This window comes from Canis lupus, chromosome 35 (assembly GCF_048164855.1).
Source record: "Canis lupus baileyi chromosome 35, mCanLup2.hap1, whole genome shotgun sequence".
Lineage (NCBI taxonomy): Eukaryota > Metazoa > Chordata > Mammalia > Carnivora > Canidae > Canis > Canis lupus.
The window spans coordinates 13,119,570-13,145,926 of NC_132872.1; the positions used below are offsets into that span (position 1 = coordinate 13,119,570).

At 38.8% G+C, this 26,357-nt stretch overlaps 1 protein-coding gene, 1 long non-coding RNA gene and 1 pseudogene across 5 annotated transcripts in view; 2 read left to right on the forward strand and 1 right to left on the reverse strand.

Moving 5' to 3' along the window:
- CCDC191 (coiled-coil domain containing 191) overlaps positions 1-26,357 on the forward strand; it is an 88,640-nt gene that overhangs the window by 56,783 nt on the left and 5,500 nt on the right. For all 4 annotated transcript variants that reach the window (XM_072811667.1, XM_072811668.1, XM_072811670.1 and 1 more), the window contains 3 exons: positions 15,032-15,175; positions 18,926-19,078; positions 19,845-19,990. In XM_072811667.1, the coding sequence (XP_072667768.1) occupies positions 15,032-15,175; positions 18,926-19,078; positions 19,845-19,990 (443 nt within the window). The remainder of the gene's footprint in view (positions 1-15,031; positions 15,176-18,925; positions 19,079-19,844; positions 19,991-26,357) is intronic.
- LOC140624765 (uncharacterized) lies at positions 2,741-12,340 on the forward strand. Its single transcript, XR_012024225.1, has 3 exons — positions 2,741-3,045; positions 8,161-8,251; positions 12,210-12,340. It is a non-coding gene; the product is annotated as an uncharacterized lncRNA (long non-coding RNA).
- On the reverse strand, positions 11,026-11,531 carry LOC140624764 (tubulin-specific chaperone A pseudogene; annotated as a pseudogene).

Consider the following 26,357-nt stretch of genomic DNA (forward strand, 5'->3'; position numbering starts at 1 on the left):
ATTCCAGTGCAAAGCTGAATAGAAGTAGTGAAAGAAGACATCTTTGCCTTCTTCCAGATCTCAGGGAGAAGATTCCATCTCTCATCTTTACCATCATATATGTCATATTTTTTAGTTTTATATATACTATAAATACCCAACACCTTCTTACCTGTATTGCTTTAAACAATTATATTTTAGTGTGATTAAAAATAAGCTAGGAGCACCTGGGTGGCTCAGTCAGTTAAGCACCCAACTCTTGATGAGCTCAGTCAGTTAAGCACCCAACTCTTAGATTCTCTCTCTCCTCCTCCCTCTCTGCCCTTCTCCCCCTAACCTCCCCTCCCCTCTCACACTCAGTCTCTCTCAAATAAATAAATCTTAAAAATAAGCTGTAGTTTTTCATTTTTCATTTCTGATGCTCCTTATTTCTTTGTATAGATTTAAGATTTTAACCTATATCATGTTCCCTTTGCCTGAAAAACCTCCTTTAACATTTCTTATAGGATAGGTCTACTGGTAGTGAATTCCTTTAGTTTTCATTTGTCTGAGAAGGTTTTTATTTCTCTTTCACTTTTTTTTTTAAGAGACAGAGAGCACGGGGCAGCCCTGGTGGCCCAGTGGTTTAGCGCCGCCTTCAGCCTGGAGTGTGATCCTGGAGACCTGGGATGGAGTCCCATGTCAGGCTCCCTGCATGGGGCCTGCTTCTCCCTCTGCCTGTGTCTCTGCCTCTCTCTGTGTGTGTCTGTCATGAATAAATAAATAAAATCTTAAAAAAAAAAAAAAAAGAGAGCACATGAGCAGGGGAGGGGTGGAGAGAGAGAATATGAATGAGAATCTTAAGCAGGCTTCATGCTCTGTGTGAAGCTGACATGGGGCACAATCTCACGACCCTGAGATCATGACCTGAGCCAAAATCAAGAGTAAGATGCTTAACTGACTAAGCCACCCCGGTGTCCCTCTCCTACACTTTTGAAAGTATTTTCACTGGATATAGAATTCTGGGTTGATAGTTTTTCTTTCAACACTTCATCTATGTCATTCTTTTGTCTTTTTGGTCACCTGGTTTGCTGTAATTCTTATCTTTGTTCCTTTATCATAGGTGTCTTAGTCTACTTACTTAGGTTGCCAGTTCTGTAGACTGGACATCTGAGATCGGGGTACCAGCATGGTTGGTTTCTGGTGAAGGCTCTCTTCTGGTCTTGTAGATGGCCACCTTCTCACTGTATCCTCCCGTGAACTTTCCTAGTGAGAAAGGAAGTACATGAGCTCTTTTAGTGAGTTATAAGGATACTAATCTCACCTTTAGGACCTCATTTTACCTTAATTACTTTCTCACAGACCCCGTGTCCAGATAGATCCATGCTGGTTGTTAGGACTTCAACATGAATCCAGAGGGGGGTATAAACATTTAGTCTATAAAGTAGGTAAGGTGGGTTCTTTTCCACCAGCTGCCTTCAAGATTTTTTTCTGTTTTTGGTTTTTAGCAGTTTGAATATGATCTGCCCAAATGTGATTTCTTTGTTTTTTTCCCCTGCTTGGTGGTCTCTAAGTGTCTTAGCTACTTGGCTTTGTGACTGTTACTAATTTTGGAATATGTTTACCCCTTATTTCTTTAAATATTTCACCTGTTTCATTCTTCTGCTCCTTCTGGGATTCCAGTCGCAATGCTTGCATTGCAGATTGTAATGCTTGCATTACACCGTTTGATACTATCCCACAGCTCTTGGATGCTCTGTTGTGGTTTTCATTCTTTTTTCTCTTTGCCTTTCAGTTTGTGTAATTTCTACTAACTTAACTTCAAGTCACCTGATTCTTTCCTTGGCTATACCAAGTCTAGTGATGAGCCCTTTGAACTCTCTTCATTTCTTTTTTTCTTTTTTTTAAGATTTTATGTATTTATTCATGAGAGAGGCAGAGACATAGGCAGAGGGAGAAGCAGGCTCCCTGCAAGGAGCCAGATGTGGGACTCAATCCCGGACTCCAGGATCACTCCCTGAGCCAAAGGCAGATGCTCAACCGCTGAGCCAGCCAGGTGTCCCTGAACTCTCAACATTTCTGTTACCATGTTTTTGATTTTGTAGCGTTTTCATTTGACTCTTTATTATAGTTTCCATATCTCTGTTAAAATTACATATCTGATCTTGAATAATAACTACCTTACCTATTAGAGCCTTGAATATTATTATAAGTTATTTAAAAATTAAAATTCCCTCTCTAGTAGTCACAACATCTCTGTCATATAGGAGTCTAGTTCTAAAGATTTATTTTTTTTAAACTGGGTTTATTGCTTGTCTTTGGTATGCCTTTGTTGTTGCAATTTGTTGAAAGCCAGGCTTATTTTGCAGGGCAATAGAAACTGAGATAAATAGGCCTTTGGTGTAGAGATTTGTGTTAATGTAGCCAGGAGTTCTGGTACATTTGAAGTTTGTGGTTGCCATGGTTCCCATTGTTGAGGTTTGCTGTTGCTGTGAGCACCATAGACTTCAATTTACACTAGCAACTTTGTTTTGTCTCTCTCTCTTTTTTTTTTTTTTTTGGCTTCAGGTCTTCCCTTTGTGCTGTTCCCCAGAGATTATCCATCTCTTGCAGGTCCCTCAGGTGTACCCCACTGTTATTACTGGAGGTTTGTTAGCATGCTGGTGGGGTATAGATGAGGAAAAGCATTTTATAACATTCTGATTAAGTCTGAGTCTTTGGAGTACACAGTATTGGGCAGTCAGAAGAATTTCTCCTACTCTTCTGTCTTCTTTTAGTATCTACTGGCTCAGTCTGTAACCTTAAAGCCCTTCCCTCTGTGAGGTTCCCTCTCCACTTAGATGAGATGGGGGGCTAGTCTGGGTAACCCTTCCCCCTAGCGGCAGTAGGATTCCACTAGTGCCCTCAGGTGGGGCCACTTGCAGATGAAGGCTTTTGTTTCTCAAGGGAGAATGGTCTAGGCAGATTTTACAGTGGTGGTTGTTCCTTTCCACCAGCCAGAACCATGGTAGGAACTTTATCTGGATTCTCTCTGATAGTCTCTGTGAGAGCCTAGTTGAGTTCCTAGAGCAAAAGCCTGCAAAAAAGGTAGGAACGTCCCTATGACTATGACCCCCCATTTGTCCCTCTCCCTCTGACCCTCCCCCTGCTTCTGCTCTCTCTCTCTCTCTCTCAAATAAAATTTTAAAGTGTCAGTGTTATCAGTGCTCTGAAAGTGAATGAAATCAACTTGGGAGATTGGGTAGAAAATATGAGGGTTTAAAACCAGTCCTCAAGTATATGAATAATTACTCAGGATGAGAGCTAATGAGGTAGAAAGAGAACCAGAAGAAACTTTTGTTGAAAATCTGAGGAAAAAAGTATTTGTGGAAGAGGCTGCTGATGGTTAACTAGACTAAATGCTGCTGAGTTCAGTTTAAAGGAGGACAGACATGAGTCTCTGATTTGGCAAGTTGGAGATCATTCATGACTTGTACAAGAATGTTTTCAGTGGAGTGCTGGTAAGGAGGTTCTATTCCAGTGAGTTGAGGAGAAAATAGAAAAGGAAATAGATACTGTGAGTATAATAGGGATCACATGGATCAAAAAAGATTCTTTTATAGTTATTGTTTTTTCTGGCTTATTTTGTTTTTTAAAGATGGAAGATACCAGCACATATTTGCATATTGATGGGAATGATCCAGTAGTGAGGGAGGAATTCATGATACCTGGAGAAAGGGTATAAATTACAGGAGTATATAAATAGGAATATGTTCCAGAGCACAATAAAAGGGTGGACAGAAGGCAGAAAGTTTCTTAATTCTTGCTGTAATACTTGGTCTTTCAAAGTTGTAGTGGTGGAGATCTATATACGTGCACCTATACACATTCAGATTAATCTTATTTCTTGCATATCATTTGTTGAATAATTTAAATCCATAGTCCGCTTTTTTATCCCTTTTTAGCCTGAGTGAACTATACTCTATAAAACCCTAGCAACATAGAGCCCCCAGTATAAGGGCCATCTCAAAGCAGACACCATCATTTCATGTAATCCTCTATTTTATGCACAAGGAAATGAAAATGTAATATTAATGAAATAAAGTGAACTCTTGAGGAATCCTTATTAAGAGATAGAATATATACTTAAAATGCTATATAATATAAAATTTTGGCTCAAGCAGATCTCTATTAAATGTTTTTCTATTTTTTTCCATGGAAAAGTTGACTTAAATAGGCTGTTTTTCCCCACTGCATCGGAAAATGGATTTCCTTTGGAGCCTACAGCCATTGAGGTGTAATTCTAGGAAAAGAATTACACTGTAATTTAGATGTGCATGCGAACAGGGTTGGAGAGCCTGAGGGTTTCTTCAAAGGCTTACTGTCTGTGTTAGATTCCTGTCTATAAGTCACAACTGCTACAGGGACATTTTCAATGGACATGAAAATGACTACTTTCTGTACCTCCCCATAATCCTGAGTTGGTCCTTGTTACTCATGAGAAAATCTTGTACATTTTTATTTCTGGCCATCCAGTTCAACATCTCGGGTGTCTGGAATAAGGATTATAAAGATTAATTTGGGGTTAGTGTGGACATTTCATCTTGAGGAATTTGTACTGAAACAGGTTGTTTGGATTGTCAGATTAGGGCAATTCTCCCTTCCATATTAGAAATATCCCATTGTGCTCTCATTTTTTTTTTCTTGCAGAAGACTTAGCAATTAATAGCTTGTCAGAATCAGCCAATTCACCGCACTTTTCCTGAAGTGAAATTGTGTGTATGTGGGGGGGGGGGGGGGGGATGTTATATGTGTTTTATATTTATACGACATAGATGACTTCTATTGTGAAGACAGTCTAAAGTCTTTGCTTTTGCTCTTGTGACTTTCCTAAGGGGTATCACTTGCTACCACTCACCATTTTTTAGTTTTTCTCTACTTGTATTATGGCCTATTTTTATTTAAAAGAAATCATGAGGGGATCCCTGGGTGGCGCAGCGGTTTAGCGCCTGCCTTTGGCCCAGGGCGCGATCCTGGAGACCCGGGATCAAATCCCACGTCGGGCTCCTGGTGCATGGGGCCTGCTTCTCCCTCTGCATGTGTCTCTGCCTCTCTCTCTCTCTCTGTGTGACTATCATGAATAAATAAATTAAATAAATCTTTAAAAAAAAAAAAAGAAATCATGATAGCTTTACAGTAAACCATTAAGCTTCTGTCATCTTTCTCAGTCAGCCCCTCAAGGGGTGCAGCTCTTCTTTGAGGAGGGAGGGCTGCCTAATGATCATCAAATACTTTTAGCTTTTTTCTGGACTTATTTGTTCATCACTTTAAAAAAGCCCAGGGTAACAATATTCTAGGCTTTTATTTTTTATTTATTTTTAAAAAGATTTTATTTATTTATTCATTTATGAGACACAGAGGCAGAGACAGGCAGAGGGAGAAGCAGGCTCCATGCAGGGAGCCTGATGTGGGACTCCATCCCTGGTCTCCAGGGTCACGCCGGGAGCTGAAAGCAGATGCTCAGCCACTGAGCCACCCCAGCATCCCTTATTCTAGGCTTTTAATGAAGTATGGAGAAACTTTAAATTTAAATAGGGTTCTTTACATAAAATTCTCTACCCTATAATCTAAATGAAGGGACTGTCTTGCTAGGTTTCCCATAATAATGAGGTGAGAAATACTGATTACTCTCCTAACTAGATACTTTATAGTAACTTAGGTATAAATCATGTGTGAACAACACTGAATCTGAGAATATGTACAGCACTCACTCTTGTACCCATGACCCCCTTTGCCTCACCAGCTTGGCTGAATTGTTTCTTTAATGCTCCAGAGTAGTGTTCCAGTGATTAGCCTACTGTTTAGTGGTTATATGTTCAAATTGAGTTAATTAGCTATTTGTTGAAATGAAATTCATTAGTGTTTTGATCATGGCATTTATACTTATTTTTTCAGTTTTGCTGAGGTATAATTTGCAAAATTGTAAGGTACCGAAAAATACACCAGGATGATTTGATATCCTTATGCATTATAAAAGGATTCCCACCATTGAATTAACACATCTGTCACCTCACATATTTACCTTTTGTGTGTACATTTAGATTCTCTCTTAGTGGGACACTTGGGTGGTTCAGTCAGTTTAAGGGTCTGCCTTTGGCTTAAGTCCTGATCCCAGAGTCCTAGGACTCAGTCGGGACACTGCTTCTCCCTCTCCCCCTGCTCCTCTCCTCTTTCTCTTGCTCATTCTCCATCTTTTTTAAAAAATCTGAAGAAAGAAAAACGCTCCGTGAAATGTTTTAAAGATTTTTTTATTTATATAAGAGAGAGCACAGTCAGAGGGCAGGGAGAAGCAGGTTCCCCACTGAGCAGGGAGCCCGATGCAGGGCTCGATCCCAGGCTCATGAGCTCAGCCGACAATAGCTACTTAACTGACTGAGCCACCCAGGCACCCCAGTAAATTTCAGTTATACAGTATAGTATTAACAATTACAGTCACCGTATTATGCATTAGGTCCTCAGGCTACCTTTATCTTACAACTAAAAGTTTGTACCCTTTCTCTGGGATCTCCCTTTCTCCCATTTACCCCTCAAGTATTTGCAACCACATTCTACTCGCTGTTTCTAAGAGTTCAACTTTTTTTTTTTTTTTTTTAAATAAAGATTACACAGATAAGTGACACCACCTAGTATTTGTTTTTCTCTGTCTGGCTTATTTTACTTGGCCTATAAATGGGCATAATGTCCTCAGGGTTCATCTGTGTTGTGAAAAATGGCCGGGTTTCCTTCTTTATTTAAGGCTGAATAATCTTCCACTGTATGTATATAGGATATTTTAAAAATTCATTTATCCATTGATGAAACTAAAGTTATTTCCATATCTTGGCTATTGTGAATAATGTTGCAATAAACATGGGGGTACAGATATCTCTTTCAGATAGTGATTTTGTTTTCTATGCATATATACTTAGAACTGGGATTTTGGGGAATGCCTGTGTGGCTCAGTGGTTAAGGGTCTGCCTTCAGCTCAGGGTATGGTCCTGGGGTCCGGGGACTGAGTCCCACATCAGGCCCCCTGTGAAGAGCCTCCTTCTCCCTCTGCCTATGTCTCTGCCTCTCTTGGTGTCTCTCATGAATAAATAAAATCCTAAAAAACAAAAACAAACTGGGATTGTTGGATAATTTGGTAGTTCCATTTTTAATTTCTTGAGGCACCTGCCAACTTTTTTCCATAGGGGTTGCTCCAGTTTACATTCCTAACAGCAGTGCACAATTGTTCCCTTTTCTCCACATCCTTGCCAGCATTTATTTCTTGTCTTTTTGATAATAGCCATTCCAGTAGTTGTGAGGTGATTGATAGATACCTCATTGTGGTTTTGATTTGCATTTCCCTGGTGACTAGTGATATTGAGTACCTTTTCATGTACCTGTTGACCATCTGTATGTCTTCTTTGGAAAAATGTCTATTCAGGTTCTTTATCCATTTTTTAAATGGGCTATTTGGGGTTTTTTGCTATTGAGCTATATGGGTTCCTTGTATATTTTAGGTATTAACCCTTTATTAGATATGTGGTTTGCAAATATTTTCTGTTCCACAGATTACCTTTTCTTTTTTTTTAATTTTTTTAAAATTTATTTATGATAGTCACAGAGAGAGAAAGTTTCAGGTCTTACATTCAAGTCTTTAATACATTTTTAGTTGATTTTTATGGATGGTATATAGTAAAGGTCCGGTTTTATTGTTTTGCATGAGGCGATCCAGTTTTCCCAGGACCATTTATTGAAGAGACTAACTTCCCCCATTTGTATATTCTTGGCAGCTCTGTTGAAAATTAATTGACCATATATGCATGGGTTTATTTCTGTGCTCTCTATCCTATTCCACTGATCTATGTGTCTTTTTTTTTTTTTTTTTAAATGCCAATACCGTAGTGTTTTAATCACTATAGCTTTGTGGTATAGTTTGAAATCAAGAAATATGATGCCTCCAACTTTGTTCTTTCTCAAGACTGCTTTGGCTATTCAGGACTTTTCATGGTCCCATACAGATTTTAGGATTGCTTTTTTTTTTTTTTTTTTTCCTGTGAAAAAATGCCACTGGAATTTTGATAGGGATTGCAATGAATCTGTAAATTGCTTTGGCTGGTATGGACATTTTAACAATATTCATTCTTCCAATCCATGAGCACGGTGTATCCTTCCAATTATTTGTTGTTCTGTGAAAAGATTCAGAACAGCCATGTTTTGGTTCCAAAAAGGAAAGAAAACTTCGTTATTATAGAAACAGAAGAGGAAAGCGAGCTACACATAGATAAAGGTAATAGTAGGCAATAAATGAGAATAAGGCAAAGTTACATCAAATTGGGTACTTACAACATCCAACCTCATTAGCTGGGGAAGCCCAGTGGAAATAGACGGGATAGAGTCCTGATTGAGAGGTCTGGGTGGACAGTCCTCCCCTCAGGTGAGACTTCCAACTGACTATCCCCATCTTTATAGGGGAAATAACAGGGTTTGAAGTTAAATATTTGTTTGTCTGCATGCAGTTTGGAATGAGCTGCATCTCTATGTTATCATATTTTTATATTTTCAAGGAGCCTGGGCTATGTGTGTTTGTCATCCAGGAATGGCCCTGGATTTCATTCCGGGGGTCCAGCCCAGTCTGGAGCAGGAGGGGAGAGTGAGACAAGATTTATAAATCTTGGTGTCCAGAACAAAAGGGCCAGTTCTGACCTGGAGGCCAGATAATCTATTTCAACAACCAGGCTCCCAAGGTTATTCACACAGCACAAGTCTCACAAACAGCATTCCTCAGCCTGCCTACATATGCGCAGGTCCATGTGGCTGGTTATGCAGGACAAATCAGAAACATCCATCCATATAGAACATTTGTGTCTTCTTCAAGTTTCTTTCACCAATATTTTATAGTTTCCGGTGTACAGATATTTTACTTCCTTGATTACATTTACTCCTAAGTAGTTTTTACTTGTTAATGCTATTGTAAATGGGATTCTTTTCTTAATTTCTCTTTCCAATAACTATTATTTATAGCCATGCAACTGATTTTTGTATATTGATTTTGTATCCTGCAATTTTACTAAATTTGTTTATTCTGACAGTTTCTGGTGGAGTCTTTAAGGTTTTCAATATATAATATCATGTCATCTGAAGAGAGAGACCATTTTATTTCTTCTAATTTGGATGTCTTTATTTTTCTTGCCTAATTGCTCTGACTAGCACTTCCAACACTATTTTGAATGAAATTGGTGACAGTCGGCATCCTTCTCTTGTTCATAATATTAGAGGAAAATCTTTTTTCAGTGTTGGGTATGACGTTAGCTGTGAACTTCTCAAGTTTTGGTCTTTTTTATATTTAGATACATTCCTTCTCTACCCGATTTCTGGAGAGGTTTTATTATGAAAAGATGTTGAATTGTGTCAGATACTTTTTCTGCACCTTGCAATAAATCCCACTTGATCATAGGTATAATCCTTTTAATGTACTGTTTAATTTGATTTGCTGATATTTTGTTGAGATTTTTTTGCATTTATATTCATCAGGGATACTGGCCTGTAATTTTCTTGTGTCCTAGACTGGCGTTGGCATCAGATTAATACTGACTTTTAAAATGATTTAGGAAGTATTCCCCTCTTTTACATTTTTTTCTGAAGAGTTTAAGAGGATTAATATTAATTCTTGAAATGTTTGGTAGAATTTACCAGTGAAGCCATCTGGTCTTGGACTTTTCTTTGTTGGAAGGATTTTGATTATTTATCCAGTCTCTTTACTGGTAATCAGTCTGTTCAGATTTTCTAATTCTTCATGATTCAGTCATAGTAAAAGCTGTATGTTTTTAGGAATTTATCAATTTGTAGATTATGTAAGTTTTGGCATATAATTGTTCATAGTAGTTTGTTGTTATCCTTACTATTTCTGTGTTATCTCTTTCATTTCTGATTTTATTTAAGTCTCTCTTTTTTTCTTGCTCCAGCCGCAAGTTTTTCTATTTTGTTTATCTTTTCAAAAAACCAGCTCATAGTTTCTTTGATCTTTTCTATTGTCTTTCTAGTCTCTTATTTCATTCCTCTGCTAACTTTGGACATAGTTATTTCTTTTTTTCTAGTTCCTTGAGATGTATGGTTGGGTTGTTTATTTGAGATCTTTTATTGTTTCTAATGTAATTGTTTACTGCTATAAACTTTCCTCTTAAAACTGATTTTGAGGCATCTCATAACTTTTGGTATATCTTGTTTCCATTTTCTTTTGCCTGGAGATGTTTTCTGATTTCCCTTTTAATTTTTTCTTTGACTCATTTGTTCTTTGTAAGCATGTTGTTAATCTCTACATATTTGTGCATTTTCCAGTTTTCCTCTTGTAATTGATTTTTTAAAAATTTTATTTATTTATTCATGAGAGACCCAGAGAGAGAGGCAGAGACATAGGCAGAGGGAGAAGCAGGCTCCACACAAGGAGCCCGATGCAGGAATCTGGGATCAGGACCTGAGCCAAAGGCAGATGCTAAACCAGTGAGCCACCCAGTAGTTGATTTTTATTTTGTAGCATCATGGTTGGAAAAGATGCTTGATACCAGTTTTTTTCAATTTATTAAGATTTGTTTTGTGGCATATAACATATGATCTATCCTGGAGAATGTTCCATGTGCACTTGAGAAAAATGTGTATTCTGCTGTTGTTGAATAAAATGTTCTGTGTATGTCTGTTGGGTCCATCTGGTCTAACATATAATTTAAGTCCAATGTTTCCATAGTGATTTTTCTGTCAGGGTGATCTATCCATTGTTTAAAGTGAGCTATTTAGGTTGCCTACTATTACTGTATCGCTGTCTATATCTCCCTTCAGAATGTTAGTATTTGTTTTATGTATTTAGGTGATTCAAAATTGGGTGAGTGACTTTTTTTTATTAGATGGACTAATTTGTTTGATCCATTAAATTAGGCAAAGAAAAATATATGCAGCTGAGTAAAAGAAGCACATTCTCATACTACTTGAACATATAGCAGCGGTCAAAAATAATGAATTATGGAATGGATCCCAAGATTTAATGTAAAAAAACACCCTGTACAGAAAACTTTAGGCTTCTAACTTCACCAAATCCAGTACTAAACATGTTTCCTTATATTCGTCAGCTTCTTGCAAGTCTTTTTTCACTCTTTACTAACTGCAGAAAATCAGTATATGCAGCTTCCAACCTGTGCTGGCAATCTGGAATGATCCACGACTCTTGTAAGATCTCTACCTGCTTTTTAATTGGATAATTTTCACAATCTTTAGCTTTCTTCTTCTTTTTAATCTTTTCTCTTGTTGTTTTGTTTCTTTTTTCATACATCATTTTTTCTTTGACCAATCCGGTCACCATGCCAGTTTTGATCTTGACCTGCCTCATTTGAGGATTGACCATGATCCATTGAGCATCACAGGAAGGGAGGGGTAGAGAGCCAAGGGAACTGTGGAGGAAGATAGTTGCATAAATACTTACAGTTCTTATATTATCTTGATGAATTGACTCTTTTTCTCTTGTTACAGTTTTTGGCTTAATGTCTATTTTGTCTAATTTAAGTCTAGCTACTCCTACTGTCTTTTGGCTTTCATGTGCATGGAATATCTTTTTTGCATCACTTCACTTTTAGTCTCTGTGTGTCCTTAAAGTTGAAATGAGCTGTTCATAGGCAGCAGGTTGGGTCCTGGTTTTTTTCATCCATTCACCACTGTATGGTTTTTTTATTGGAGAATTTAGTGTGTGTACATTTAAAATAATTGATAGGCATGGACTTACTATCACCACTTTAACTGTTTTCTGTTTTGTAGTTCCTTTGTTCCTTTCTTTCTCTCTTACTTTCTTCCTTTGTGATTTAATGATTCTCTGTAGTGTTACGCTTTGATTCCTTTTTCTTTATCCTTTTTTATTTATTATAGGTTTATGTTTTGTGGTTATCCTGAGGCTTACATAAGACACCCTGTAGTTTTAACAGTCTGTTTTCAGTTGATAACTTCATTTTTTTTTTTTTTAAGATTTTATTTATTTATACATGAGAGACACAGAGAAAGGCAGAGACCTAGAGGGAGAAGCAGACTCCATGCAGGGAACCCGATGTGGGACTCCAAGATCATGCCCTGAGCCAAAGAGAGATGCTCAACTGCTGAGCCACCCAGGCATCCCTAAGCTGATAACTTCAAAGTATACAAAACCTCTACATTTTTATTCTCCTGCTCCCACAGTTTGTGTTTGATGTCACAATTTATAAATTTTTTTCAAGATTTATTTATTTTAGAGAGCAAGAGCATGAGCAGGAGGGGCAAAAGGGGAGAGAGAGAGAAAGAGAATCTGAAGCGGACTTCATGCTGAGTGAGGAGCTCGACATGAGGCTCAGTCTCACAACTCTGAGATCACCATGTGAGTCAAAACCAAGAGTCTGACTACAGCACCCAGGTGCTCCACAATTTGCATCTTTTATAGTGTGTATCCATTAACAAGTTATTTTTATAGTTATTTTTTTTAAGATTTTTATTTATTCATGAGAGACACAGAGAGAGAGAGAGGCAGAGACACAGGCAGAGGGAGAAGCAGGCTCCATGCAGGGAGACCAATGTGGGACTTGATTCCGGGTCTCCAGAATCAGGCCCTGGGCTGAAGGCAGTGCTAAACTGCTGAGCCACCCGGGCTGCCCTATAGTTATTTTTAATATTTTTGTCTTTCAACCTTTACACTTGAGTTATAAGAGATTCACCTACCACCATTACCATATTAGAGTATTTTGATTAAACTATTTATATAAACACTTTTACCAGTGAATTTTATAGTTTCATATGTTTTCATGTTATTAATGTCCTTCACTTCAACTTGAAGTCTTTTTTAAAAAAAGATTTATTTTAGAGAGGAAAAAGTGTGCACAAGTTGGGAGAGGGGCAGAGAGAAAGAAAGAGAGCTCCTTGATGAACAAGGAGCCTGACTCAGGGCTTGATCTTAGGACTCTGAGATCATGACCTGAGCCAAACCAAGAGTCGAACAATTAACAGACTGAACCACCCACATGCCCTTTGAATTAGTCCTTTTCAGTGTTAAGTATGATATAAGGCTGGTCTAATAGTAATGAATTCATTTAGCTTTGGTTTGTCTGGAAAATTCTTTTATCTCTTCTTCAATTCTGAAGGACATCTTTGCTGGGTATTCTTGTATAGCAGGTTTTTTTTCTCCTAGCACTTTGAATATATCATCTCACTCCATCTGGCCTGCAAGGTTTCTGCTGAAAAACTTGATCGTCTTATGAGAGTGCCCTTATATGTAACAAGTTGCTTTTTTCTTGCTGCTTTTATGATTCTCTCTTTGTCTTTCATGTTTGACAATTTATAATGTGTCTTAGCGTGTGGCTCTTTAGATTCATTTTGTTTGGTATTCTTTGGGCTTCTTGGATATGGATGTCTATTTCGTTCCCCAGGAAAGGGAAGTTTTCAGCCAGTATTTCTTCTAATAAGCTTTTTGCCCCTTTCTCTCTTCTATGCATATATTTGTACCCTTGATGGTGTCGCATCACCCCTTAGGCTATGTTCATTCTTTTTTCTTTTTCCTCTGATTGGATGAATTCTCTGCACTGTCTTTAAGTTGACTGGTCCTTTCTTCTGCTGATATATTTGGCTGTTGAACCCCTTTATTGAACTTTTTGATTCAGTTACTGTAATCATCAGCTGATTTATGTTTGTTTTTTAATATTTTGTATCTCTTTTATGAAATTCTTCATTCATGCATTGCTCTCCTGACCTCAGTGAGAATCTTTATGATCACTGTTTCTGAACTGTCTACTGGGTAAGTCACTTATTTCATTAAGATTGGTTTCTGGAGATTCATCTTGTTTGTTTGCTTGGAAGACAGTCCCCTGTTTCTTTATTTTTCTTGGCTTCCCTGTTGGTTTCTGCACCCTAGATAAAGCAGCCACTCCTAGTCTTGACATAGTGGTCTCATGTGGGAGATAGACCTTGTAGTCAGCCTTGCTCAGGCTCTTGGTTGTCTCTCAAACTTTTGTGATCATCCAATCTGCTGTCCTTGTTCTTGACTCCTGGTAGTTGAGCATGTACCAACACCTGTCACTGTCCAAATGGGAGAGTCTCAGTCAGCACCTAGATGTAAGCTGATTAAAAACTGTACCCTCAGGCAGCAGCTGGGAATGTAGGTAACTAAGCCCCTTCCAGAGAGAAACTGTGAGATGTGTTTGTCTGCTCCCTCTGCACTGAGCCCTGGTAGATAGCCACAAGGGGAGAGGGGTACTCCTACACCCCTATAGGACTTGTGAATATAAGCTGCACTGGCTTTCAGAGTCAGGCAAACCAGGATCCCATCCCTCAGTGGTAATCACAAATGTGGGTAATGGACTGTGTCCTTGCTCCTTCCAGAGAGATGCTGGTGGTCTGGTTTTATTGTTAGACTGGCTAGAGGGAGAAGGCAGAGGAAGGGTCTATCAGGCACTTCCCTTTGGGGAGGACCACAGCCAGTCCCTAAACGTGTGCTTAGTTAGAAGCTAATAGGCATTAGTTTATTAAGGTATAAGTCAAACCCCTTTCAGAGAGACTGGGAGTGGGGCTAATTTGCCTGTTCCCTCAGGGCTAAGCCTTAGGGCAATAACCATAAGAAGTGTTCACACATCCTTGAAGAACCATTTCTCTGTTTCCTATAGTTTTATGATCTTATGGACACAAGCCTCAGTGGCTTTCAGAGCCAGTCATTTTAGGGGCCCATCCTTTGGGTGGTGGTTTTGAAAGTTGAGGTGCTAGATGTGCAGTCCAAATCCTTCATTCCTCAGAGAGAAGCTCTGAGTTGGGAGTTCCCTCCCTGTTGTGTGGTGCAGTGCCAGGGATTGGGTTTATGTCAAGAGTGTGTTGCAGCCTTTCCTACCCACTTTGATATGGGTATTTTCTCCTTCACTTGATAGGGAAGAGTCACTCAGGTCATTTCTAGATTTCTTTCAGAGCGAAATGCTTCATTTGTAGCTATACATTTGAGTGGATCTAAGGGAGGAGGGAAGTTGAGGACCTCCTGGGTCACCATCTTGGTCCCTCCTCAGCAGTTTTACTTTTTAATTTTTCCCAGAAAGAACTTGAGAAGCAGAAGAGAATTAAGAGGAACCAGCAGCTGGAAGCAGTAGCCAGAGAACATTATGAAAGAGTGTTGCTAAGAAAAAAAGGCCTGGAGCCTTGGAAGAGATTGAGAACGCAAAGCAAGCAAAACATCCAGGTATAGTGTGACACACTTCCTTCCAAGATTACAAAATGGACTTTTCAAATGGAATAAAACACCCAATTAGGATTTGAGGGTGGTTTGGCGATTTAAAAGCCAAAAAGTAAAAACTAATTGAGTGTATGTATTTTTTTGTTTTGGATAAGAGTTCCGATTTGGTCTTCAAACATGGAGAAAGATTTCTGTAACTGGATAGGTTGGAAACAGTACGAGTAGATTTTCTATTAAAGACTTTCAAAGTAATATGAATACAGGCCTTTCTCAATTTTAGCCATGTTTCTCATAAAGAAGAAATAATTGCCATAAAGTATTAGGTTTCTGTTTCAATAAAGCTACATAACAAACAGCCCTCAAAAATCAGTGGCTTACAATTTAGGCATTTATTTCTTACATGTCTGTGGGCCAGCTATGGATTACATTCAGGTCTCTCTCCACAGCCTCTTTCTGCCTTCAGTGGAAATTCAGGCCATGCTTTTCACCTGGCAGATGTCTAAGTGCAATAACTAAACCCAATGACATAAACCCATACAATACCTCTGCTCATATCATGTCCACCGACATCTCATTAGCCAAAGCAAATCATAGAGCCAGATTTAAGGTCATTAGGGGAGAAAAAAATTTCATCTACTTTATTGAGAGGTATTGTGAAATCATATACAAAGAGTAAGGATATATAATCCTATTATAGGGACCAATAACCTATTCTGCTACAGAGATATATAAAATTAAATAACATTAAACTTCAAATTTACCCAGTGTATAGGGCAAGGCATTCTAAACTAAATGATCAGAAGCTCAAAATAGGTGAAGTGTTATTTTAAGAGTTCTGCTTAAAAATAAGTACAATAATCTAATCTAGTTATGACCACTCTTCCGTATTTGGCCCAGTTAATACAGAAAAGTAAAACTAGCATTTTGGGTTATGAAAACCAAATATCATAAGTGTCCCACTAAATTGAGTAATGCTGCAGGTTATGCCTCTGTGAACCTGACTTAGGCTGCATTTTTTTTTTCCCCTCCCTACTTCATCTATTCATTCTTCATTCTCTGTGTTCTCTTCCTGTTTCTTACATTTTCTTTTCACCTTCCCAAGTACCCTTCTCACTGTTTTTTCCTCTGTCCCTGATTTTTTGTCCTCAGCATCCTTACTATTGTTTCCAGTATTATTGAGTATTCCAAACCAGCTGAGGAAGCCCATTTGTGGTGATCAGGCCTGAGGGCAAGAGGATCCATCTGTGCCCCCAAGCCATTGCTATTTTGCTTTGGCTTTTTCCCAAGTAATGAGATGGGAGGGCTGACTCTGTCTTCTGAGTGAATGAATCTGGAAATGAAATTTGACATTTGAATTGAAATTTTCTTCTTATAGTACACTACTACAAAGATTGTTTGCTATCCAACTTGAATGCTTCTAGTTTTATCTGACTTTTGTATATTTGGGGTGGGGGTTCATTTATTAGTTTACAAAAGAAAAGCAGACGGATTGGAAAGATTCATTCTTCTATTCCTATCAGCTCTTCTTTTTTGATCGTAGTTTTTGACTGGATAAAATCAAAAAAGATAGAAAATTCTAAACCAAAGTTGAATCTATGGGGTGAATAAGCAAATTAAAATTGTTTTAATTTATTTATTAGAATATAAAAATAGAAACAGGAGTTTGAGCTCAAAATGACAACTATAGACTTTAAAAGATATAGAAAAACCCAATTAAAATAAAAACAGGAAAACAGATCTGAAACCATTTCCAAACTTCTGTTCATAAAACTTGTTTTCTATTTATCTTGAGAACTTACAAAAATGCACACTCCTAGTTCCACCTCTAGGTATTCTCAGTAGGTATGAGTTGTTAGCTGCTGTGTGTCAGGGAATCTGCATTTTTAAAAAGTAGCCCAGGGGATTCTGAGTGGTCTGAGCGCCACATTTTGGGAATCACCTCTGTAGCTCATAGCAAGTGTATAAGCTTCCTATTGCTATTACAACAAAGTACCACAACCTTGGTGGCTTAAAATAACACAAGTTTATTAACTTAAAATTGGACTTGCTGGAGTAAGGTCAGAGTGTCAGCAATGCATGTTTCCTTCTGGTGGTTCCAGGGTGGTGGTGGTCGGGGGGGGGAATTGGTTTCCTTGCCTTTCTCACCTTCTAGGGGCCATCTGCATGCTAGTGCTCTCAGTTTCCTCCTTGAGTCACTCTGCTCTCTGCTTTCAGGTCACATGTACTGATGCTCACCGTCCCACCTCTCCCTGACAAGAATACTTGTGATTACATTTAGGGCTCTCACATATAATGCAAGATAATCTCTCCATTTTAAGATCCTTCACTTAATCATATTTGCAAAATCCCTTTTATACCACGTAAGGTAACTTATTTACAGGTTCCAGGGATCGGGACGTGGCCATAATAGAATTTTAGAACATTAGCAGTCCTCTCCATCTCCTTCCATTTGTAATAAGGGCACTGAGCCCTAGAGAGGAGAAGTGACTTACTTAAAGTCACATAACACATTGGTTACAGAGCTGAAGTGTGGCCTGCACCTGAGTCTGCCAGGAATGCTGCCCAGCTTGGGCCTGCCCTTGAGCTGTGCAAGAATCAGAGTGTTTATGTAGATGGCAACCACCAGTTGAAAGTTAAAAAATAAAAATAAGTAAAAGGAAAAGTTCTGGAGGACAGTGAAAGGAAGGGGTAGTAGCTTATCTACCATCTGAGTTCGCTTCCAGGAAGGGATAGGAAAAAAGAAAAAAAAGAAAGGTCCAAGTAAACAGTTCCTGCCTTATTTGTAACATTTTTTCAGAAGAGTTAATTAGCATTTTCCCTTAAACTCCTGTGTGCTCTATATTTATTCCAAAAACCATTTTCAGCACTTCCATGAGACCTTCTGGTCATCTTTTTTCTTCCTGGTTCTCTGTTTTCCCAGAGGATGAAGAATGGGGAGCACAGAAGGCTCCCCTTGCCTTTTGGCTCGAGGCTGGGATGAGTCAGGACCGAGACCAGTCTCAAGTACCAAAGGGGCCTCCTGGATGATCATCCTGGCCAATAGATTCACTTGGATCATTCCCATTCACGGTGCTGGGTGGCTAGACAAGGCTTAGAAAATTGTGTCTGGACAGGATTGAGAGAGAAGGGTTCCTGCCTCTTGAAAGAATATAAGTTACCTTTTAAAACTCATAAACTCTGAGTTATGTGTTTATTTTGAATAGATAGAATGATGCTCTCTGAACCTTTTAAGTTGGTAAGACATTAAATTATTCATGTTATTTTCCTATCAAATGGTTTTGTGGTTTATTGATAATGTCTGAAATGCAATGTGGATGACAGCTCATACTATAAAACTGATTGACAATATTGACATTTCCTCAATTAGATATGGTGGTTAAGTACATAATAGAGAGGTTTATCATGGAGTCCAAGCTCCAGGAGAACAAACTGAGAATGTCGTCAGCTACACAATTCAAAACTTGACGCAAGTGAAATAATGGCTTTGGAGGTTTATTCTATTTTCCTAATAACCAGCCAGTCGCTGTGTTCCTCAGGGAGTCAACGCAGAAAGGCTATGCATGATGTGAATCTAAAACCACCGTAAAATAAGGTCAGGAGTGACAGCTCCTAGGACATAGTCTGAATGTCCCTAAGATTACTCCCATAACTGCCCACATGTCGTCTCTAGCATCATTTGCCAAGGTAATGTGTGTTTCCTTAAATGATTAAACATATAAGGAATAATTGCCTTTTCTCATTTAAAAAATTGTCCAGGTGGCTGAAGAACATCACTCCTTAGCTCTCCAGAGAAAATGCCTGCTTTCCTGGTTCCAGTATAGTCAGGAAATCCTGACTAGGAAGACAGCCCGGGCTGATCAATTTTATTGCCAAATACTGCTTAGGAGAGTTATCCGGAGCTGGCTGCAGGTAAGGCCCCAGGGATGGAAGCTTTAAATACATCTCTCTGCTCAATCCTACGTAAGAAAATTAGATGCAATCCAGATGTCTACAACCATTGTTTTTTCAAAAATATAGAATAGTCCATCCAGTTCCTTGCTTCAAAATGAATATGAAAATGTCAAATCAATTCTTAGTATAAAACATTTTTCAGTGTTTCATAAACTGTTTGTAAACTGTAATGTATCATTACATCAGCTTTTGTTTTTATACTCGTTTCTTGTTTCTTGTCCCATAATTGCTCAAGTGATTTTACTAAAAACCTACCCTCTCCATCTTTTAACTGTTTCTATACCTCCGGCTCCATTGTTCTTTGAGTACATGGCACAGGATGTTATCTTGGCTGCCGTGTTCTCTCTCCCTTTCTGTGCCCCCAGTGTCTCTTGTTTTTCTGTTCTGTGTTTGTTGCAGTTATTTCCTTTTCCTTTTTCTTTGCAGTTCTCTTTCATACTGTTTATTTACCCTAAGACTTGGGATCCCTGGGTGGTTCAGCGGTTGAGCATCTGCTTTTGGCTCAGGGCGTGATCCCGGCCGGGGTCCTGGGATCGAGTCCCGCTTCGGACTCCCTGCATGGAACCTGCTTCTCCCTCTGCCTGTGTCTCTACCTCTCTCTCTCTTTCTCTGTGTCTCATGAATAAACAAAATCTTAAAAAAAAAAAAAAAAAAAAAAAGATTTATTTGCCCTAAGTCTTTGTGATACCCTCTGTCTCACTTCTGTTCCTGTCCTCTTCCCCAGTATCTGACTCATCTGGAGGAAGAAGCACAAGAACTGTGTGCACATTTTCTTCAGAAGAAGATATTTGGGGCCTGGTTTAATGTGGTCAGGGAGGCCAAGATCGATTCCCAAAGCAAGCACAAGACTGCAGTGGAGCACAGTGACAGGTGAGCCTATCTCTGAGGAAATTGGCTCAGACTTCACAGCTGTTCCAGAGTCTCTTCTCTGGCTGAAAGGCAGAGTGAGAGCTGGGCACTCCCCGATACCAGACAGTGGGGGGAGTCCCAGCTCACCCACTGGCTCTGTGGGTGAAGGCAAGACAGGTGACCCCTAGAACTCCAGGGCCCCCATCTTAAAATGGGGATGAGCAGGATGCCTGCTGCCTTCTCTGCCTCACAGGGGCTGCCCAGACTGTAAAATGGTAAGAAATACATGAAACACACACCTGAGCAAAGTGCATGGTCTACTTTATTAATAGTCGTACAGGTTTATCTTTGAAGTTCAATTGTTTTTAACCTTGTGAAATAGAATACAAATCTAGAAAAGTGCTTAAAGCAGACAGATACAGCTTAATGAGTTACTGTCAAGTGGGAACCGTGTCATCACCACTGAGGTCGAGAAACAGGCTCCTTCTCAGTTACAAGCCCTGCTCTGCCCTCCTAAAGGTCAACTGACCTGAGCCAAAGGCAGACGCTCAACCACTGAGCCACCCAGGCACCCTATCCTGACTTTTACCAGGAGCATGTCCTTGGGTTTCTTTTCACTTTGACGTAAGGATGAAGCCTTCAAGGCTGTAATTTCGTGTTGCCTGGTTTGGAACTGTATAGAAGTGGAATCCTAGTGTATGCCGTATTAATATTTATAATGCAGTGATGTCTTATTTGATCCAGTGTCCTTGGGGAATAAGTTATTCTATATTTGCTTTTTCTTGATTTTTCTAGTTTTAAGTGTTTTGGATAGAAATGTTCTAAATTTGATTACATCCTTCCCTTTGAGAGTAAAGAAATGATCTGGGTTTTGATGATCAGTTGTCATTGCTTATGAGCATGACATGGTGGTGGGCATATGCCTCCAAGCCATGAGGCGGGCATCCTGCTTTGGAGGTGGAGAGTGACCCCCCCCCCCGCCCCCACTACAGCCACAATACTGTTTGCTGCTTTGTTTTCGCTTGGGTGTCTGTGCCTGTGCAAGTGTCCGGTTTTTACGAAAGTGTTCCTACTGTGCTGCCGCTAGGGTGCCCACCACCAGCGAAGCCTGCTCAACCTTGTTTACTTTACAGGTTACTGATACCTGTGGGCTGGGAAAACATAAGCAGCTTGATTCTGATTTGGTCTAAAGTAAAATAAGCAACGAGTTAGGGTACTCAGTGGACTTGCCTTTGAATAAATGCTTCACTTTGAAGGGTGAAGTTTAAGACTCAGAGTCTTTGTGACCCTAGACAAATAACCTTTTGGAGCCTCCCCGTTCCTTTTTTATAAAGTGAGGGTAACGAAAGAACCGATGTTATGGAGTTGTTGAGACTAACCAGGGTAATGTACGTCACTAATGCATGCTTCCCCTGCAGACAGCTATGTTTTATTTCTTGTCGTTGTTCATGTGTTGTTACCAGACATCCTGTTTGTCCACCTTTATTTTCTTTCTATTGTTCAGCTGCCACGTACAGAGATTCACTGGGGCAGCTGCTTGATGTGGCACAGGACAGCTAGAAAGGGGAGGGGGCGGTGTAGATGTTTCCATTTTCAGGTGACGAAGCTGAGGCTATAAGCAGGCCAGTTGCCTGCGATACACAAATAAAAAAGGGTGGGACCTGGGCTTTGAGTCAGGCCTGCTGGCCTCAGCCCATTCTCTTCTTGCTGTAGCCCATCTCTTTTCCCAGTTTCCGAATTTAGTCTCGTTTGTAGATTCTAAGATCCCAGTGGTAAGGTAGTGATCCTATTCAGGGTTTGAAGTTGTGAGATCAGTAGGGGAATCCATGCCTTCAACAAGAAATAAATTCTCAGCCAGTGTCTAGTTGATAAAGCATCGCCGAGACTTCAGGCTTCCCTTTGCTCCATTCTCCATGGCCAGCCCCACTGGCCTCCTAGTGTTCCTCCTATAAACCTCACGTCTGCTTCAGAGCTTTCCCACAACCTGGATCAGTGCCCCTCCCTGACCGTCCCCATATCCCCGTCTGTCCTTGTCCTGCTCAATTTCCTTCACTGAAGACTCTCTGAAATGATATAATTTATTGTTTACACATTAATCGTCTGTCCCTCCCAACATGGAAGCACTACACCTTGCTCACTACTGGGTTCTCAGGGTGTGACGGTGCCCAGTATAGGTGCACAGTAGATACTTGGTACATAAATAAATGGATGGATTTTCTTAACAGGAGTCACACTATTATTTAGTCACAGGTCTTTTAAAAGGGAACTTTAACATTTAAAAACTGACATTCAAAGTTCTTATTCAGTGTTATATGAATGAAAGCTTATTGTCTAGAAAAGCCGTGGATGAAAAAGAAGGAAGGAGAGACATTTATTAGTGTGAGGCCTCATCTTAGAAATGCAGTAACACTTAGAAAGATGATCCCAATAAGGACATGAGGTATAATCTTACATATTTACATCACTTCTCAATATATTAATTTATAATTACATACAGATTTATAACTTTATAAATCTAGAATTTTATACTTGGCAGGACAAGATGTCAGCCAGACCCAAGTGTCTCATTATCAGGACTTCCTGTGTAGTTCTGCAGTTAGAGCTCAGCTGGATGCTTGTCCAGTTCCTCTCTGATGAACCACTACTTATATTTTTTATACTATAGATACCATTCTATTTATTTTACATATGTGATGGCATTGGATAAATGACATCTCTATGATTAAGCAATTATTATTGTTACCCTCCTTGTTTTATTGTCTTTTAATTCTGGGATAATCAACATACAGTGTTAGTTTCAGGTGTACAATATAGTAATTCAACAATTCTATACACTACTCAGTGCTTGTAACAGTAAGTGCACTCTTAATCCCCTTCACCCATGGCACCCATCCCCATACTCCTCTCCTGTCGGGCAACCACCAGCAGTTTGCATATTCAAGAGTCTAGGTTTGTTTTTTTTGGGGGGGGGGGGGGGCGTTGGTCTCCTTTGTTTCTTAAATTCCACATATAAGTGAAATCATATGGTATTTGCCTTTCTCTGACTTATTTCACTTAGCATTACCCTCTAGCTCCATCGATGTTATTGAAAATGGCAAGATTTCGTTCTTTTTATGGCTGAATAATAGTCCATTGTATATACATCTCTATTCATCTCTTGATACTTGTGTTGCTTCTATAATGTGGCTGTTGTAAATAATACTGCAGTGAACATAGGGATTCCTGTATCTTTTTGAATTAGTGTTTTGATATTCTTTAGGTAAACACCCAGTAGAATTACTGGATGATAAGGTAGTTCCATTTTTAATTTTTTGAGGAACATACATACTGTTTTCCACAGTGGCTGCACCAGTTACATTCCCACCAACAATGCACAAGGGTTCCTCTTTCTCCACATCCTCGCCATTTGTTGTTTGTTTGGTTTTTTATTTCAGCCACTCTGATAGGTGTGAAGTGATAACTCATTGTGGTTTTGATTTTCATTTCTCTGATGACGAATGATGTTTAGCATTTTTTCATTTGCTGGTTGGCCATCTGTATGTCTTCTTTGGAAAAAAAAAAGTCTGTGTTTTCTGTTTTTAATTTTATTATTTTTTTTGTGTTGAGTTGAAGTTCTTTATATATTTTGGATACTAACCCCTTATTGGACATAATCATATCATTCAGTAGGTTGTCTTTTTGTTTTGTTGATTGTTTCCTTTGGAGAAGCTATTTTTTTTTTTTTAAGATTTTAATTATTTATTCATGAGAGAGACACACACAGAGGCAGAAACACAGGCAGAGGGAGAGGCAGGCTCCATGGGGGGAGCCCGATGCGGGACTCGATCCCGGGTCTCCAGGATCATGTCCTGGGCTGAAGGTGGCGCTAAACCACTGAGCCACCCGGGCTGCCCCTGCAGAAGCTTTTTATTTTGATGCAGTCCCAACAGTTTATTTTTGCTTTTGTTTTCTTTGCCTTACCTGTCTAGGAAAATGTTTCTGTGGCTTATATCCAAGAAATTACTGCTGATACTCTCTTTTAGGATTTTCATGGTTTTGGTTCTCACATTTAGGTCTTCAGTCCATGTTAAGTTTTTCTGTGTAGTATAAGAAAATGGTCCAGTTTACCCAACACACTTGTTGAACAGACTTTCCTTTTCCCATTGCATATTCTTGCCTCCTTTATTGAAGATTAATTGCCTATATAATCATGGGTTTATTTCTGAGCTCTCTATTCTGTTCCATTGATCTGTGTGTCTGTTTTTCTGCCAATGCCATTCTGTATTGATTACTACAGCTTTGTAATGTATCTTGAAATTTGGGATTGTGATACCTCCAGTTTTGTTCTTTTTCAAGATGGCTTTCACTGTTCAGAGTCTTTTTTAAGGGCAGCCCAGGTCAGCGGTTTAGCACTGCTTCCAGGCCAAGGTGTGATCCTGGAGACCTGGGATTGAGTCCCATGTTGGGCTCCTTGTGTGGAAGCCTGCTTCTCCCTCTGTCTATGTCTCTGCCTCTCTCATTCTCTGTGTCTCTCATGAATAAATAAATAAAATCTTTTTTAAAAAAGTCTTTTTTAGTCTTTTTTAATTCTATACAAATTTTAGGATTATTCTAGTTCTGTGAGAAATGTTTATAGGGATTGCATTAGATCTCTAGATTAATTGGGTAGTACGGACATTTTAATGATATTTGTTCTCCCAATTCATGAGCATGGAAGATCTTTCCATTTTGTTTGTGTCCTCTTCAACTTTTTTCATCAGTGTTTTATAGTTTTCAGAGTATAGATCTTTCACCTCCTTAGTTAAAGCTATTCCTAGGTATTTTATTATTTTGGTGTAAATGGAATCGTTTTAATTTTTCTTTCTGGAACTTCATTACTAGTGTGTAGAAATGCAGCAGATTTCTGTATAATGAGTTTGTATCCTGCAACCTTACTGAATCCATGTATCACTTCTATAGTTTTTTTGGTGGAGTCTTTAGGGTTTTCTATAAATAGTATGTCCTCTGCAAATAGTGAAAGTTTTATTTTCTTCCTCCTTGACAATTTGGATGATTTTTATTTCTTTTTCTTGTCTGATGGCTGTGGCTAGGACTTCCATCCAGTACTATGTTGAATAAAAACGGTGAGAGTGGGCATCCTTGTCTTGTTCCTGATTTAGGGGGAAAGCTCTCCATTTTTCCCCATTGAGTATGATGTTAGCTGTGGGTTTTTCATGTATGGCCTTTCTCTTTCTTTCCTTTTTTTCTTTCTTCTTTCCTTTCTTTCATATATGGCCTTTATTATGTTATGTTCCCACTAAACCTATGTTGTAGAGAATTTTTATCATGAATAGATGTTGTTACATTATCAAATGCTTTTTCTGCATCTACTAAGATGATTATATGGTTTTTATACTTTCTCATATTGATCTAATGTATCATATTGATTTGTGAATATTGAACCATGCTTGCACCCCAGGATTGTAGTCAATGATTTTTTTAATGTATTATTGGATTAGGTTTGCTAGTATTTTGTTGAGGATTTTTGTGTCTATGTTCATTAAAGATATTGGCCTGTAATTCTTTTTCGTAGTGGTGGTTTTGTTTGTTTTTTAAAGTAGGTCCATTCCCAGTATGGAGGCCAATGCCGGGCTTGAACTCATGACCCTGAAATCGAGACCTGGATTTGATTTTAACCAAATGAGCCACCCAGATGCCCCTTTTTTGTAGTGTCTGTTTGGTTTTGGTATCAGGGTAATGCTGGCCTCATAGAATGAATTTGGAAACTTTCTTTCTCTACTATTTTGTGGAATAGTTTGAGAAAAATAGGTATTAACTACTCTTTAAATATTTGAATTCACCTGTGAAGCCATCTTGTCCTGGACTTTTGTTTCTTGGGAGTTTTTTGGTTACTGATCCAATTTCATTGCTGGTAACTGGTTGGTTCAAATTTTCTATTTCTTCCTGATTCAGGAAGGTTATGTTTCCAAAATCAGGAAGATTTTGGGAGGTTATATGTCTCTAGGAATTTATCCATTTCTTCTAGGTTGTCCAATTTGTTGGCATATAGTCTTTCATAATATTCTCTTATAATCCTTTTTATTTCTGTGGTGTTGGTTATTTCTCTTTTCACTTCTGATTTTGAGTCCTCTTGTTGATGAGTCTGGCTAAGGCTTTATCAATTTTGTTATCTTTTTCCCCCCAAAGAACCAGCTCCTTGGTTTCACTGAATTGTTCTATTATGGGGATTTGGGGTTTAGTTTTTTTGTTTTTGTTTTTGTTTTTTCAGTTTTATTTATGTTCTAGTTTTTATTATTTCTTTCCTTCCTACTGGTTTGGGATTTTGTTTGTTCTTTTTCTGAGATTTTTCTTGCTTCTTGAGGTAGGCTTATAAACTTCCCATTTGGAACAGCTCTGGCTACATCCAGAG